This window comes from Nanorana parkeri, unplaced genomic scaffold, assembly GCF_000935625.1.
Source record: "Nanorana parkeri isolate BGI_ZX_2015 unplaced genomic scaffold, ASM93562v1 scaffold310, whole genome shotgun sequence".
In the NCBI taxonomy this organism is placed as follows: domain Eukaryota; kingdom Metazoa; phylum Chordata; class Amphibia; order Anura; family Dicroglossidae; genus Nanorana; species Nanorana parkeri.
The window spans coordinates 1,361,020-1,375,762 of record NW_017306578.1 but is presented as its reverse complement, the minus strand read 5'-3'; the positions used below and the strand labels follow the sequence as shown (position 1 = coordinate 1,375,762).

The 14,743-nt window shown below is 43.6% G+C and overlaps 1 protein-coding gene across 1 annotated transcript in view; it reads left to right on the top strand.

Annotated features, from left to right (window-relative positions):
- The window catches only part of FRAS1 (Fraser extracellular matrix complex subunit 1), a 269,028-nt gene that overhangs the window by 54,906 nt on the left and 199,379 nt on the right, over positions 1-14,743 (top strand). Inside the window, exon 12 of the mRNA XM_018557898.1 lies at positions 208-342. Coding sequence (XP_018413400.1) covers positions 208-342 — 135 coding nt within the window. The remainder of the gene's footprint in view (positions 1-207; positions 343-14,743) is intronic.

The following is a 14,743-nucleotide window of genomic DNA, read 5'->3' as shown; positions in this document are numbered from 1 at the left end:
AACTTGAAATACTTGACAAAGCATGGGTCATTGTTAATTCTTTAAGCTTAGGTACGACCTCGATCTGCATTATGCATACGTATACATTCTGTCCTTAAGAAATAAGGTCCCTTCATGCTTAATGCCTTTTCTGCACAATTGATCTATTTATTGCAGTATATTACTCTAGTGATTGTAATTTTTATTTATGTTTACTTGTGATAATAGCTTGTAAAGATACATGTTCCAGCTGTAGCAATGGATTTGAGTGCACAGCCTGTACCGGATCTCTGTTGCTGAAGGGAGGACAGTGTGTATCATCATGTGGACCAGGATACTTCCAAAGCCATCTTGTTTGTTCAGGTACATTGCCAAGCTATGTGGAATAAATTATGATTATTACTATATTTTGTGTTTTTAATTTTATTGTGACATCGTATTCTGTAACATTTTAAAATGTTTAAACTGAAAACATACATACATTGTTAACAAAACCGCACCTAGCAGAGTACCAGGAGTTTACAACCTAAACAGATTTCAAGGTGAACTAAATGCAGTTGTGTTTTCATCCTCTAACTGATTTAATGCCCAGCAATGAAGTTGTCTTATTTGCTACCTTTCGGTCTGTGAAATATACCAGTGAAAGTGATTTCTTATATCTGTTCACATAAGTGCAAACAATACCTGTTATTCATGTCAGAAATTCAGAGCTGTAATAAAAAGTCTGAAATTCACATGAGTAATTAGTCCTCCTAGTTCTTACCTTAAAGAACTCCAGGCAAAACATTTCTCAACCCTTGCAGTGGGGATATCCACTCGATGATGCTCGTTTTGGTCTAGGTGCAAAAATAATTTTTTTTATACTCAGCTGATCCTCGCAGCTGGCTGGCTGTTAAACTGATTCTACTAGCCTCACTCACCCTCTGCTCCTGCTGTCTACGGTCCATGAGTCATCACATCCAATATACTGTGGATAGGATGTAAGGACGCAGACAGACATTCCATTGTGGTTCAGTGGAGGAAGAGACAGGCTAGAGGAGCGGTCGCCAGCCAGTGGTCTGTTTAACACATTAAATTAAGACTGAGCTTAAAAAAAAAATAACCCTTGCAGTGGGCCCCCCCTGCACTGCATTTGTTATTTGCTAATTAAGTTGTAATACTTACCTTATTTTTCCATCCAGCAGGCTTGCAGTGCTCATCTCTTCTCTCTGATACTCCATGTTGAGGGTGGACTCTTGCCATCCTCACGTACAATCCAGGACTTTTGGTCCTGCACTGTATGCATCAGGAGGCAGGGCTAGTATCAGATCCAGAAGGACAAAATTCTTATTACGGGCACCGCTGCCTCCGCCACGCCATTCCTGCCCTCCACTGCTGCTCTACAGGCACTGCCTGGGCCGGCACTTCACCTGAGGGCGCCCGGGAAGGGGGGGGCCTAGGAGCGGTGCAGAGAGCAGCCGGGGGAGTAACACAGAGAGGACATGGAGCCAGGGCAGATGAGACAGACAACTTTAAATCTTTGCCACACGTGATGGAATGTCTAGCTTTGCCTCTGCCTTGCATTACGGGGAGGGCCCATTGCAATGCAAGTATGTTTTTTTTGTGGTGCGCCAAGTGGGACTTTAAAGGGTAAGACAGAAGAAATGATCGCCATTCTATTTTCTGCTGCCTTTACCCTTTAAAATTGCATTATTACTATATACATTAAATACAGAACCATTTTACAAAATATGGTGATAAAAACCAAGTCCATGTTAACCAATAAAGCACGTATTGGTATTACCGTATCAAATTATTATTTGTCCATGTAAAATTGTGGTTTCCCTCCTCTCTGCAAATGCAACCAGGATCACATGGTCTTTGGCTACCAATCATTACTGCAGAGAGTCTATAGTTTTCAAAAAGCAGTGAAATAAGAGTCTGTATGACTGCCCCATATACATAAATGGTTACCATAAACCATACCTAGAAACAATGCTTTTAATACTTTAATACATGCATTCAAAAGCTTGTTTACATTAAGATGATCTTATAATTACAATTAAGACTATAGTCCCCTTTTCTGTTTGTTATCGGAATGATAGTCCATTAAATATACTCTGCCCTTATTAAAATCCTATCTCCAGTCAAAACTTTTTTTTTTTATAAGGTAGGGGAGGTTTAGAACTCCTCTAGTGTTTTATTGCTGTCTGAGGTCTCATTGGGGCGATTTTCCTTTAAATTGCGTCCCGTTGAAGAGGTTGGCATCGGTAAAGAAGTGAGTGAACATCTCTAACAGGCAACAATAAAGCACTTTCTTAGTAGAGTAGGGGAAGGCTAGAACCTCTATCTGCAATTTTTTTTTTTTTTGCTGTCCTCATTGAAGATTTTCTCTTACTGTACTTACTGTCTTGGTGAGGTGAGAGAGATCCTCTCTAGCCTTGAGCTATAGAAGTCCTCTAATTCACAGGATGGTGGGAGGGTGTAGAGTGGGTTGGGTTAGGTTAGGTCGGGAAAGGGGGCAAAAAATATGAATGCCCTTTGTTTTAAAGTTCAAGTTTTACCCCCTGCAACCTGTTGTCCTCCCGAGACCGCTGCACCGGCTCCTGGCTCATCCCTGACCACGTCTCCTGAATGGTATGAGGTTGATACATTATCTGCGCGCCCAGGCAAGGTAAATGATGGCGACTAAATTCACCCTGATCTCCCACAATGTACAAGGTCTAAACTCTCCCTCTAAACGCCATAAAGCATTTAATTACTACTCCTCTTGTCACGCTGACATAGTATGCCTACAGGAGACTAAGTTTGCCACTGATTCCTACCCAAAATATTTACACAAACACTATACCAGGTCTATTGTGCAAACTTCACCGAAAAGAAACGTGGAGTGATGATTGCTTTTCGTAAATCATTCCCCTTTATTTGTGATACACAGATAGAGGACCAATCAGGTCGTTACATTATCCTCCTAGGGACAATACTAGATGTTGACGTCACCATTGTTTCTTATTATACTCCTCACACTCACCAACTTCGGTTTCTTTCCCACTTATTTCAAGTAATTAAATGCCACGCCAAGGGACTACTTTTACTAGCAGGGGACACCAATTTAGTGACTGACCCCGACCACGACAAGACGATGAAAGCCGGAGCCCTGCCTTCGGGCAGGTCCCCGAGCTCAGATAATCTCCTACTCTCAAACATGTTAAGTTATAATCGCCTAGTGGATGTGTGGAGGGAACTGAACCCCACGACAAAAGATTACACCTTTTTCTCTAATCCCCACCAAATTCACAGTAGAATAGATCATATCTTTACTAATCAACAATCTCTACCTTCTTTCTCTAAAGCGACCATTAAGGCTACCCCTTGGTCAGATCATGCCCCCAACTTAATACAATTTGATCTAGAAGGTAGTAGACCTAGACAAAGCCACTGGCGAATCAATGACTCCCTTCTCTCGACTATTGACAATTTGCCGTACATTGAGAGCTGTGCTCGCCAATACTTTGAAGTTAACGAGGGTTCAGTCGCCTCCCCTGTGAGTTTATGGGAAGCTCATAAGGTTACCATGAGAGGACATCTGATCGAGCTAGCTACTCGCAGAAAGCGAGAAAGGTTGCGGAAAATTGATGCTCTACAGGAGAGCCTGGTGCACCTTGACCGCACCCTGAAAAATAAATATGACCGTAAAACATATGCTCAGCTGTCCTCTGTGAGAACCGAGTTGAACTTGATGCTGGACCAGCAGTCGAAAAAACACCTGCGGTGGTCCAAACACAAGTTCTATTCCAGAGCTAACAAACCTGGTTCCTTGTTAGCGAGGAAACTAAATACGCTACCTTCCCATGCGGCCCCAATCCGCCTACGAAACTCCCAAGGTAATGTGACGGCCAACCCAGTTAAAATCTTAGACCTCTTTATGGACAACTTGAAAGCCCTCTATGGAAGCCAACAAGCCTTCCGGAACTCCACTGCTGAGGAACTCTTTACTAATATCACTCTCCCTCAGATTTCTCGAGACAATTTAGAACTCTTGAATTCTGATGTTCAGGAAGAGGAAGTCCTTACCGCAATCAAACAACTGAAACTCTCAAAAGCACCGGGTCCGGATGGCTTTTCGGACCTCTATTATAAGAAACTAGCCCCCATTCTGCCCCCCAGATTGACGACTTTATATAACTCGCTTAAAAATAACCTGGAACTGCATTCGTCCTCGCTCCTGGCATATATTGCCATGGTCCCGAAACCTGATAAGGACCCTTTAGATCAGTGGTTCTCAACCTTTCTAGGGCCGGGACCCCTTGGTAACATTTGCCAAGTTGTGGTGACCCCCAAAAATTTAAAAATTTAGGGATGACGCGGCTGCTGCAGCGACATCTGGAGGCGTGGCAGGAGAACTGACACTGCTGCGCTAGGAGAGAGCTGAGGAGGACTCTCGCCTAGCACAGCGACCCACAGGTTGAGAACCACTGCTATAGGCAAAGACAGGACCGGGCTCTGCAGCTGCAACTAGAAGAATTGGATTTAGCCCTTGTCTGCTGATATGTTACGTAACTGTTCAATAAAGAATTTATTTAAAAAAAAAAAGAAGAATTGGATTTAAAGTGTGTGGCTATATAACATATGAGGTACATACTCCGCAGTACTGTCACTGATAGGGATGGGCTCGGGCGTGTTCGCAGCTCCACGTGCCGAGCCCACCAGGAAGCTGACAGCGCCAATCACAGGCACTGAGACATTTCCCGATCTCTGCAGCTGCGGACCGGGAAAATGGAATGCATATTTTTTTGCTTGAATACCTACATATTGCACCCGCCCTCTGCTGCTGTCAATCACTAGAAGGGGACCTGATGGAGAACTTCAGGTCCCCCTCTGCTGATTGGCAGCAGCAGAGGACGGGTGCAATAGATAGTTTGCTATTGGCTTTTGCAAAGTGAAATAGCCAATAGGAATCTAGCTATGTATTCCTATGGTGGTTTTTTTTTCTAACTTACGGCGGCCCCCGATTTAAAAAAAAAAAAAAAAAAAAGAGCAGAGAAAGGTCCCAACCTTTCCGGGAGAAAGTGTTTCTCTCCCGGCGGCCGAGAGCCACTAGGCGACCCCTGGCAAATCGTAATTCGACCCCCGAGGGGGTCCCGACCCACAGGTTGAGAACCACTGCTTTAGATCCTAGCAACTACCGCCCGATATCGCTTTTAAATATTGACATAAAATTACTAATGAAAATCTTGGCCACTCGTATTAACACCTTTCTACCCACGCTTGTACATGGAGATCAGGTGGGATTTATCCCGAGGCGACAGGCTAGTGACAATGTTCGGAAAATTGTACACATTATTGATATCCTTAAGTCCAGAGGCGTCCCGGGATTTTTATTATCCTTAGACCTCCAGAGAGCCTTTGACTCCATTTCCTGGGACTACTTAACATACGCCTTGGGTAAAATGGGACTTTCATGGCTCATTCATGGCATGGCTTCACACCCTTTATTCCAATCCTACGGCTCAGGTAAAATATCTGGGGTGTACGTCATCAGCGTTCCCTATCGCCCGCGGTACACGTCAAGGATGCCCTTTATCCCCGGGCCTTTTTGCGCTAGCTATTGAACCCCTAGCAATTCTGATACGTTCTAACCCCGATATCAAGGGAATTGAATTAGCAGGGGTGGAATATAAAACCAGCTTATTTGCTGATGACGTCATGCTTACGCTCACTCAACCTCATACCACTACCCCGAATCTCCTTGCTCTGCTACAGCGCTTCTCAGCTATATCTGGTCTTACAGTCAACTGGGGCAAATCCGCTGCCTTAAATGTGAATCTGTCCCAATCCTCGTATGATCGTCTATGTGCGAACTATACATTCTCCTGGGCTAGGCACTCTATAAAATACCTAGGAATACATATTACGCCTACCTATGAGACCTTATATGCTGCAAATTATATACCGCTTATCCGCTCTTTGAAACATCTCATGACCAAATGGCAGAATCTTAACCTCTCCTGGTTTGGCAAAGTGGCTGCCATTAAGATGACATTGCTGCCTAAACTTCTTTATTTTTTTTGAACTTTACCTGTGGCAATATCATCCTTTGCCTTACGTTCCCTACAGCGGCAAATCTTACATTTTATCTGGCACCCCAAGAAAGCTAGAGTAGCTAAATCCACTTTATACAAACATAAAAGAGACGGGGGTATTGGATTGCCTAATATATGGCTTTATTATCAGGCCTCACAACTCCTGCCACTCATTTCAATTCACCAGAAGACCAACCTCCCAATGTGGATGTTATTGGAAATCCCTACTTGTTTTCCCATACCACTACATGCTTTACCTTGGCTACCTCCCTGTGACAGACCCAATAATCTAAGCAAGTCCATGACACATGCACTCAGGGTTTGGGACGCGATCAAATATTCTGCGGGGTTACTGTCTCCATACCTGCCTCTCCTACCACTGTTCTCACAACCATTATTCCCACCAGGAGCCTCAACGCCTATGACATTTAAGTGGTGGTCAGCCAATGGTTACGTCTTAGTTTATGATTTCTTCCGTTCTAATTATGTTCCTACTTGGCAGTATATTAAGGAGCGTAAACAACCACATGAATCTGAATTGTTCAGATACCTTCAGCTCCACCATTGGATTTCATCCTTGGCGAGTAGAAGGGACCCACAGCACCCTCTGACATGCTTTGAGCACCTCTGCTTATATACCCCAGAGGGACCAGGGATAGTTACAATTCTGTACTCCCAATTAAATAAACTTTCGAGCCATAGCTCTCATTCTTATGTCCAGAAATGGGAGAAGGATATAGGAGCCTCCTGGACGGCAGAGGATTGGCAACACATGTGGCGTAACATGGCTGGCTGCTCTCTTAACATTACAAACGCGGAAGTGTCATATAAGGTGCTCATGAGGTGGTACATGGTGCCGTCTTGTACTGCACACATGGGGGTGGCGCTCTCGGGCTGCTGCTTTCAGGGGTGCAATATGCTGGGTGACATGCTTCATACTTGGTGGAAGTGTCCATTCGCTACCATTTTCTGGTCCAAAATATATAAATTACTGATCAAACTGTTCCAAGTTCACATTGTAAGGTACCTAAAGTGTGCTCTTTTTCACTCAAATATACCTGGATTAAATAAACACCAACGGACACTCTCCCACTTCGTCCTTCTAGCAGCCAAGTTAACACTGGCTGGTAATTGGAAGAAGCAACAAATACCGTACAGGAAATTTATATCTAGAATGGACAGTATCATGTTGAATGAACGATTGACAAGCATACTGGTGGACAAACAACCCGTGTTCCTCAGGGTGTGGGAACCATGGATACAGATCCAACACCCTAACATGACCGAATCTAGCCTCTGTGGCATATAAGGAGGTCTTATTGGGCTGGTAAGGAGATCTACTTTTGCAACTACTTTACTGTTGGTGATGCTCCTTCTTTGTGTTTTTTTTTTTGTTTTCTTGTTTTTTCTCCCTCTTCGGGGACTCTGGGCTACCATGTTTCTCGACACATACTAATATAGAATGTTGAATTTCTGCAATTGAGCAGACGTTAGAAATGTTATGTTAAGGTTGCTTCAACCTAGCTCCGATTGGTTGCTCAATATAATCTCCTCGTATACGATGTAATACAGGACTATGTATAATTCTGTCAGTTATATAAGTTGATCATCTGTGTACTCAGTGATATGTGTAATGCAGGGTTCCGAAGTTCTGTGTACGGACCCATGTTTGTGAAAAAAACCAAATAAAAACTTTGAAATTGAAAGTTCAAGTTTTAAACCGCAATGACAGGGACCCTTGTTTTATTCTTTGATCGGTATTGGATATTTTTTGACTGCATTTTACTATATTGCCTTTACATTTGTGTGGGCAAATTCTCTTGTTACAGTAAGATTATGGTAAAATGCCTTCATTGGTTCTCATGGGAATAAATCCAATGTACTTTAGTTTAGCCTGGCTGCACTGATTGCTTTATGCAGGGCTTGTGGAGAAAACTTTAGATTTCACTATCCATGCCCATAATTAATTTCCAACAACCCAAAGAAAAATACCTCCGGTTAGTGCCTTACAAATAATGCAACAATTTGTGCTCGTGCATGGTTACATGTAGAGATATAGCATATAAACCATTTGGCCTATTTACACATTCATATTCCATGACTGGCCATAAAGACGTAAACACAAAAACACATAGATATTTTTTGACTTTCCCTTTTCTGTGTTCAATATTAAAAGTAATCACATTGTGATCACTATTACCCAATACTTACTTACTCGTATAGTTTATCAAAATTATTTATTTTTTACTTTACATTCATGAGGCTACTTAAATTTGTACATGATATCAATTTTGTGCTGGCAAAAAGTTTCAGCTCTCTGGTGTTCTCAGGGTGGAATACAAAGTAAAGTAAGAAAAACAGTGCCGTTCAACCACCAGGATGCAAGATCTCCATCTGTTTAAAATAGGGCAACAAAAGAAAAACAGACAGAAAAAAATAGCCCTTTCTGTGTGAAAACACTTAAAGGAGAACTATGGGTTCAGGGCTTTTCCCTATAGTTCTCCTAATGGTCACGGGAGGACATAAACTAGCGTCTTCCCGTCACCCTAAACTCAGTATACCGCGAGCTACAGCTCACGGAATACTGAGACGCCGCAGCCGGGACGGATCCCGACATTACTGTCGAGATTCACCCGGCTGCGGGATTGACAGCTGGCTCTGCCTATCTAGAGGCAGAGCCAACTGTGCCCGCCCCCTCCCCCATTTGTTCCGCCAGTCAGCTCAGGAGGATCGGACAGGGGAGGGGGGAATTCCTGCAGGGAGCCGTGAGTGACAGTCACGGCTCTCTGCAGGTAGATGAGCGAGCGACGCTATGTGTTCGCTCACTTCCCGATCTATTGAGACGACCTGTGACAGTTTCATTGTCACAGGTCGGCTAGAACCATGACCTCATAGTTCTCCTTTAATGAGCATATTTTAATGTAGTGAACTTGACATTCACCAAACATTCACTGCAGATGAATCTTCCAGTTTTATGTGTTTTAAATGACAGTGGTTGTTTCACCACCAGTGAATGTTTGGTCACATTGACATATGATGTCCCCTCCTCTAAACTCATTGGTTGCTTGGACCACCGTCGTTGAAGAGGAGGGGGGCAAGTGCTGGGTTATGACTGAGAAGGGGATGCACCGGCCTTGGAGGCCAGCGCATCCACTATCAACCTGGCATAACCTAGTGTAGGGGTGCGATCACAGTCCGGACAGAACCACCGCTTGGTCCATGTCCATTTGGTGGTCTCCGATATAAGTTACTAATAGAAAATATTTCAAAACAAGATCCACCTTAAGATATGGTCCACAATATGATGAACATTTAGGTTTATCGGGCAATATAAATTGTGTCATAAAGCATATGCTTCCTTTTGAGATTCTTGATATACAAAAACCTCAGTTACACTGTCACAGCCCTTACTGATGCATGCTGTTTTGAGTAAAACAAAACAGAAAATCTACAGACTAGGGAGAATTTCTGCTATTTCCAGTATAATACTAACAGCATTTAGAATGTAGAACAGAGGAAACTGCTGGAACCCTGTGGCCAGGCACCATGCAACATACCTATTCCTCCAAATTCTGAGTTTAAAATGTTTGATGCCTCCTTGTGATATATAGGGAGTACTGTGCCTCGTTAAAAACTTGTTTTATTGCTGTCAGTGGAGTTTTTACTTGCATGTAATTTTTTCATGTTTGATGGGGTTTTTTTTATCTGGAAAGATGTGGAGCATCTATGGGGCAACATTTTCGCCCTCTCTTGCCACTCTCTATATGGGGTGGTGGGAGGAGCTCCATATCTTTGCTGTGGGGAACCCCTTCAAAAACAGCATTACATGGTTTGGACGCAACATTGATGATCTTCTGTTAATGTGGAAAAGTGAAGTGGATGAACTCATCTTAATCAAAATTATTTAAATTTACACTTTATGGGTAACTGAGATCCAGTTAACATCCATTTTTTGGATCTCACTTTGGAAGGAGATATTGAAACAGGTTTTGGTAGGACACGCACCTTTCAAAAACTGACAATGGGCAAATCAATATTGAGAGCAATATTGGACGCTGCCTCCAACAGGAACCCCGTCGTCGATGACTACACTTCCCCAAGAACCTCGCGGTGAGTTGATATATGCACCACACACCGTTCAACTTGCCTCCATTTTCATGTGCACCTCTTTTGTTTTTTGTTTTTATTTCTCCCTCCACCTCTGATATTGATTAAATTGCGGAGGGAAAAATATCTACGAAACTGCTTCTCGGGCAGCATTTAACCTGCATGCCCTAGCCCATTTAACCCCTGCCATACCCTCACCTATTCAACTCCAAGGGCAGTTGCGCCTCAGACTTTGTTTTTTTCTGGTGGATGCTTAGGTGGATGCTTTAGCCTAATGCATGTGTTTTTCAAATTGTTATGCCCATAACACTACACCTCCAAGATAGTATTGGGGCCCATTCCTTCAGTAGTCGTGTTTTTTTACCTCTGTTTTTTGTGGAAGCATGGATGGAGGAAACATGCATTTTTTTCACCTTCACTGTATTTTCCAACTTTGGAGGAATGCATAGAGGTAACATGCATCCATAAGCCCTTTTTTTTTGGATCCCTACCTTTAGACCAGGGGTCTCAAAGTACCGGCCTGCGGGCCAGAATTGGTACTATGCAGCCCGCAGCCAGCTGATAAGTCAGGAACACAGTCAAGGACCATGTACCTGAGTTGGGGGAGCAGCTCAACAGTCGGCATATCAGTCAGATGCAGACCGCATAGCTGCTTCTGGCAGTGCCGGCACTCAGTGTGAGTCAGAGCGGCGTGCGCTCTGACAGCCTTCACTGAGCACTGGCCAAAAGGAAGGATTAGTAAGCTCTGCACCAGCCAAAGATGCAGACTGTACTAATCAACCATCAGGAAATGTGCCTCCTCCCTGCAAAAAAATTTAAGCAGGTGAGGGGGCTCTTTCTTTTAAGCCTGGTTCACACCTGAACATTTTGTAGCGCGTTCAACGCTCGACGAACGCTCAAACATCTAAATCCCATTGTATTCAATGGGTCTGGTTCACACCTTGCCGTATTTTCGCCCGTCCAAACGCGATACAAAACGGCCTACGCCCAAAGAAGTACATGTACTTCTTTGGGGCGTTTTGGTCTCACGTTTCCATTGGGATACAGCCAAGTAGCCCACAGAAACGCGCGTTTGTCGCGCAGATTTTTTTACCGCAAATCGCGGTAAAAACGTGCGACGCGAAGCGCACAACAAACGCGCATATTCAATACGCCTAGGTGTGAACCCAGCCTTAGTGTGTATTTCTGTGTGTCGGTGTGTGTATTATTTTGTATTAGTGTGTGCGTATTTAGTGTGTATGCGCGTATTTACGTATTGCTCTGTGTGTATGTCTTTGGCCACGAGATGACTCCACGAGGTGACTTAGTTGGGCCGCCTCGTGACTCCATGAGATGTTGAAAGGTGATGCAAGGAATCTGACACTGCACTGTTGCCCTTCTGTTGTCTTGTACCAGTCTTGCCACTCTCCGTTCTACCCTAACATTGACTAGTCGCTGAAGGCCACAATTCGCACGTTCAGACCCAGATTTTGTACACATGTATACATACTGATATATACATACTGATATGACACACAGAGAAACATTAACACGCATACCGACATCACTCACAGAAATCTTGACAATACAAACAAACCATCACAAAAAAAATATACCAACATTCCATTCAAACAAATCATCATAAAAACATACACTGACATTATAAACACATGTAGACATTAACACTGGTACTATATATAGTTACATTTTATTTTGAAGTATGACATTTTATTACATTTGGCAAGCAACCCCCATGGGAGAAGAACAATTTTCCAGTGGCCCCAAAATGCCCATACACCTGCCGATTATTGTACGATAATCGCAGGTGATCCCGCAATCGTACGATAATTGGCAGGTGTATGGGCAGCGTGTGACCGCATCTGCTGTACGCTCGCACGACTCCCGTCTTCCTAGCAAGCTGGAAAACCCGCCGAAAATCGTACGATTTTCGATGGGTTGGTAGCGTGCTCGGAAGACGAAAGCCGTGCAGGCTGGTGTGCGCAAGCGCACACTGCCCGCTCAGCATTGCAATCACTGGCAAGCCCTCCCCTCAGCGGGGAGGACTTGCGATGATCGCAAGTACGATCTGCCTGTCCAAGATGGGCAGGTCGTACGAAATTTTAATGACCTTACAACCATTGCACAACGAAAGTCGTGCGATGGTTGTAAGGTGTATGGGCAGCTTTAGACATAGTTTGTTCACCTTTGAGATTTTAATCATGCTTCTCATATTTGCCTGGATGTCCCTAACCATTTTAACTAAGGGGGTTACTCACAAAGCTGCCGAAGTGAGCCGTACGGCGTTCAGCTATTCACTCTGGCTCAGTACGGCTGATTTCAGCCGTACATCGGCTGAAATCAGCTGCCTTCGGTCAGCCGAACATGCTCTGCAAATTCGGCTGAGTCAAAGTGCAGAGGGACTTCGCCTTAGCCGATTCAACATCTGGATCGGCTGAGCCGAAGCCCTGGCAGCTCACTCGCTGCCATTCGCTCCTATTCTCATAGGGGCCAAGTGGCAGTGAGTGAGTAGCCGAATGTCGCTGAGCTCGGCTATTCTGTTCGGTACCTCAGAGAAACCAAGCATAATAGATTATAAGAGAAATTAATTATATAAAAAAGAGTTGAAAAATTATTTTCAAAATGTAAATAAACATGAAAATAAAAAAAAATTAAAACAGTTTAAAGAAAAGAAAAAAAAGAAAATGAAACATAATTTAAAAAAGGCCTGCAAAAGAAAAACAATTGGACAGAGCTAGCAATGACAGCTAGCTCCGCCCATCTGTTTCCTATTTGCTGGCACCTGCCAGAGTCTTTAGCAGGTCCTGGCCAATGAATCAGGGCCGTCTCCACCCAGTTGTTATTGTTTAATGGCAGATCAGCGTCTCCAGGTCATTTGGGGATGCTGATCTGTCATTACAACTAGGCGGAACGAGCCGTGCGATCACGGCTGGCTCTCCCCAGCTGTCATTTGCATGGAGATTGGTCAGCAGCATGGAGATTGGTCAGCATCGGCCGACCTTTCTCCACACTTCGGCTGTCAATTTGGCTAATTCGAGCTAAAGCATATGTCTATTGTTAATAGCCCGTACAACAGCCCTTCGGTTCGACTCAACCGAAGGATCAGCCGAAGCTACACCTATATCCTTTGGCTCCATAGTGAATAACCCCCTAAATCTTTTATGCCCAGGTACCATATATCTGAAAAGAAGCCCCTCCTGTAAAAAATATATAGGCTGCCACTGCCGACCTTTCCTTTTGTAAATATTTGTTGCTTGGCTCTTATGGTAATCCAGAGGCTATAATAATTTCTAAGTCACTGACCTGAAACAAGTATAAAGAAGTTCTGACTTTCCTAACATCATTGGCCAAATACTGATTCTGTTCCAGCAACTCAGACAGTATTGAGGCTAGAGTCAACTAGCAGACTAGTATTTACAGAAGGAGGTCAGCAATGGCTTCCTCCCTATTTCACTCAAGGTTTCTTGATGTTTAAAATGCTCAGTGTGTTGCTTTCGGCACAGAATTTGCAAATACAACTTGTCATTGTAAATATTGCTGACATTTCGCTGTAGACCTGTCTTGGGCAGCAAGATATAAGCCTGAACTTAAAGCTTTCACTTTGTAAGCTAGAGCTGACAGTCATCTTGTCAGATAAATCAATACAAGAAATGGCCTAGGCCATGATTAATGTGAACATTTAAATGTCCTCTATCTTTCAATAAAATATAACATTCAGTTAAAGTCATAAGACATGCCAGACAGTAACAAGCATTGTTTAATGACAGTAATTGAAATCCCCATATATGAAGCCTGTGGATAAAATACAGTGTTCATTACACATTTACCATTAGCATTTCTATCAGTAAGTGCTTGTGATTTTTTTCAGGTTTCAGTAAGCAATGTGTTGCATGCCAGCACTGAACATCTCTCTCTCTTCAGCATTTACTACAAATGGGAAAGTCCATATATGGTGTCACTGGGGATCCCTGCGGACTGGCAAGCATCGATCTGCTGGGATCTCCAGTGACATATTTTACCATATATGGACTTTCCCATTTGTAGTAAATGCTGAAGAGAGAGAGAGGGCTCCTTCCCCTCTGTCATCAGCGATCCACGATCTTTTTATTATGTCAGTGTGACACAGGGCAGGGAGAGAGAGAGAGGGGGGAAGGAGCCCGGCTGGCACACGGGGACGTGCAGGTAAGGAGAGAGCTGCTGCGCATGTCCATATATTCGTGGACGCGCAGCAGCTCTCAAGAATCACTGTCAGTCACAGTGAGGAAGATCAGTGGGGAGGATCCCGTCAGACACGTCGGGATGTCTCCTCATTGCGGCGCTTAGCCCCGCCCACCACCTTAAATAAGGGTTTACAGCCTTACTGTGTATTTTGGCTAATTAGAGTAAATTACATAATTTACTTATTTAGCCTAAGCAATGCATTAATCAAGAAAAGATAGAACCCCATAGTTAGAGGTTATCCCTATTTGGCTGCAAAAGTGCACATACACTTTAAGTTTGTGCAATCCTATGTAGTTGTACTGCACTTTCATATACTTTAGCCACTCATCTAGCAATCAAAAGGAGGATATTGCTTTGTCTCTATTCGGGACCTATAT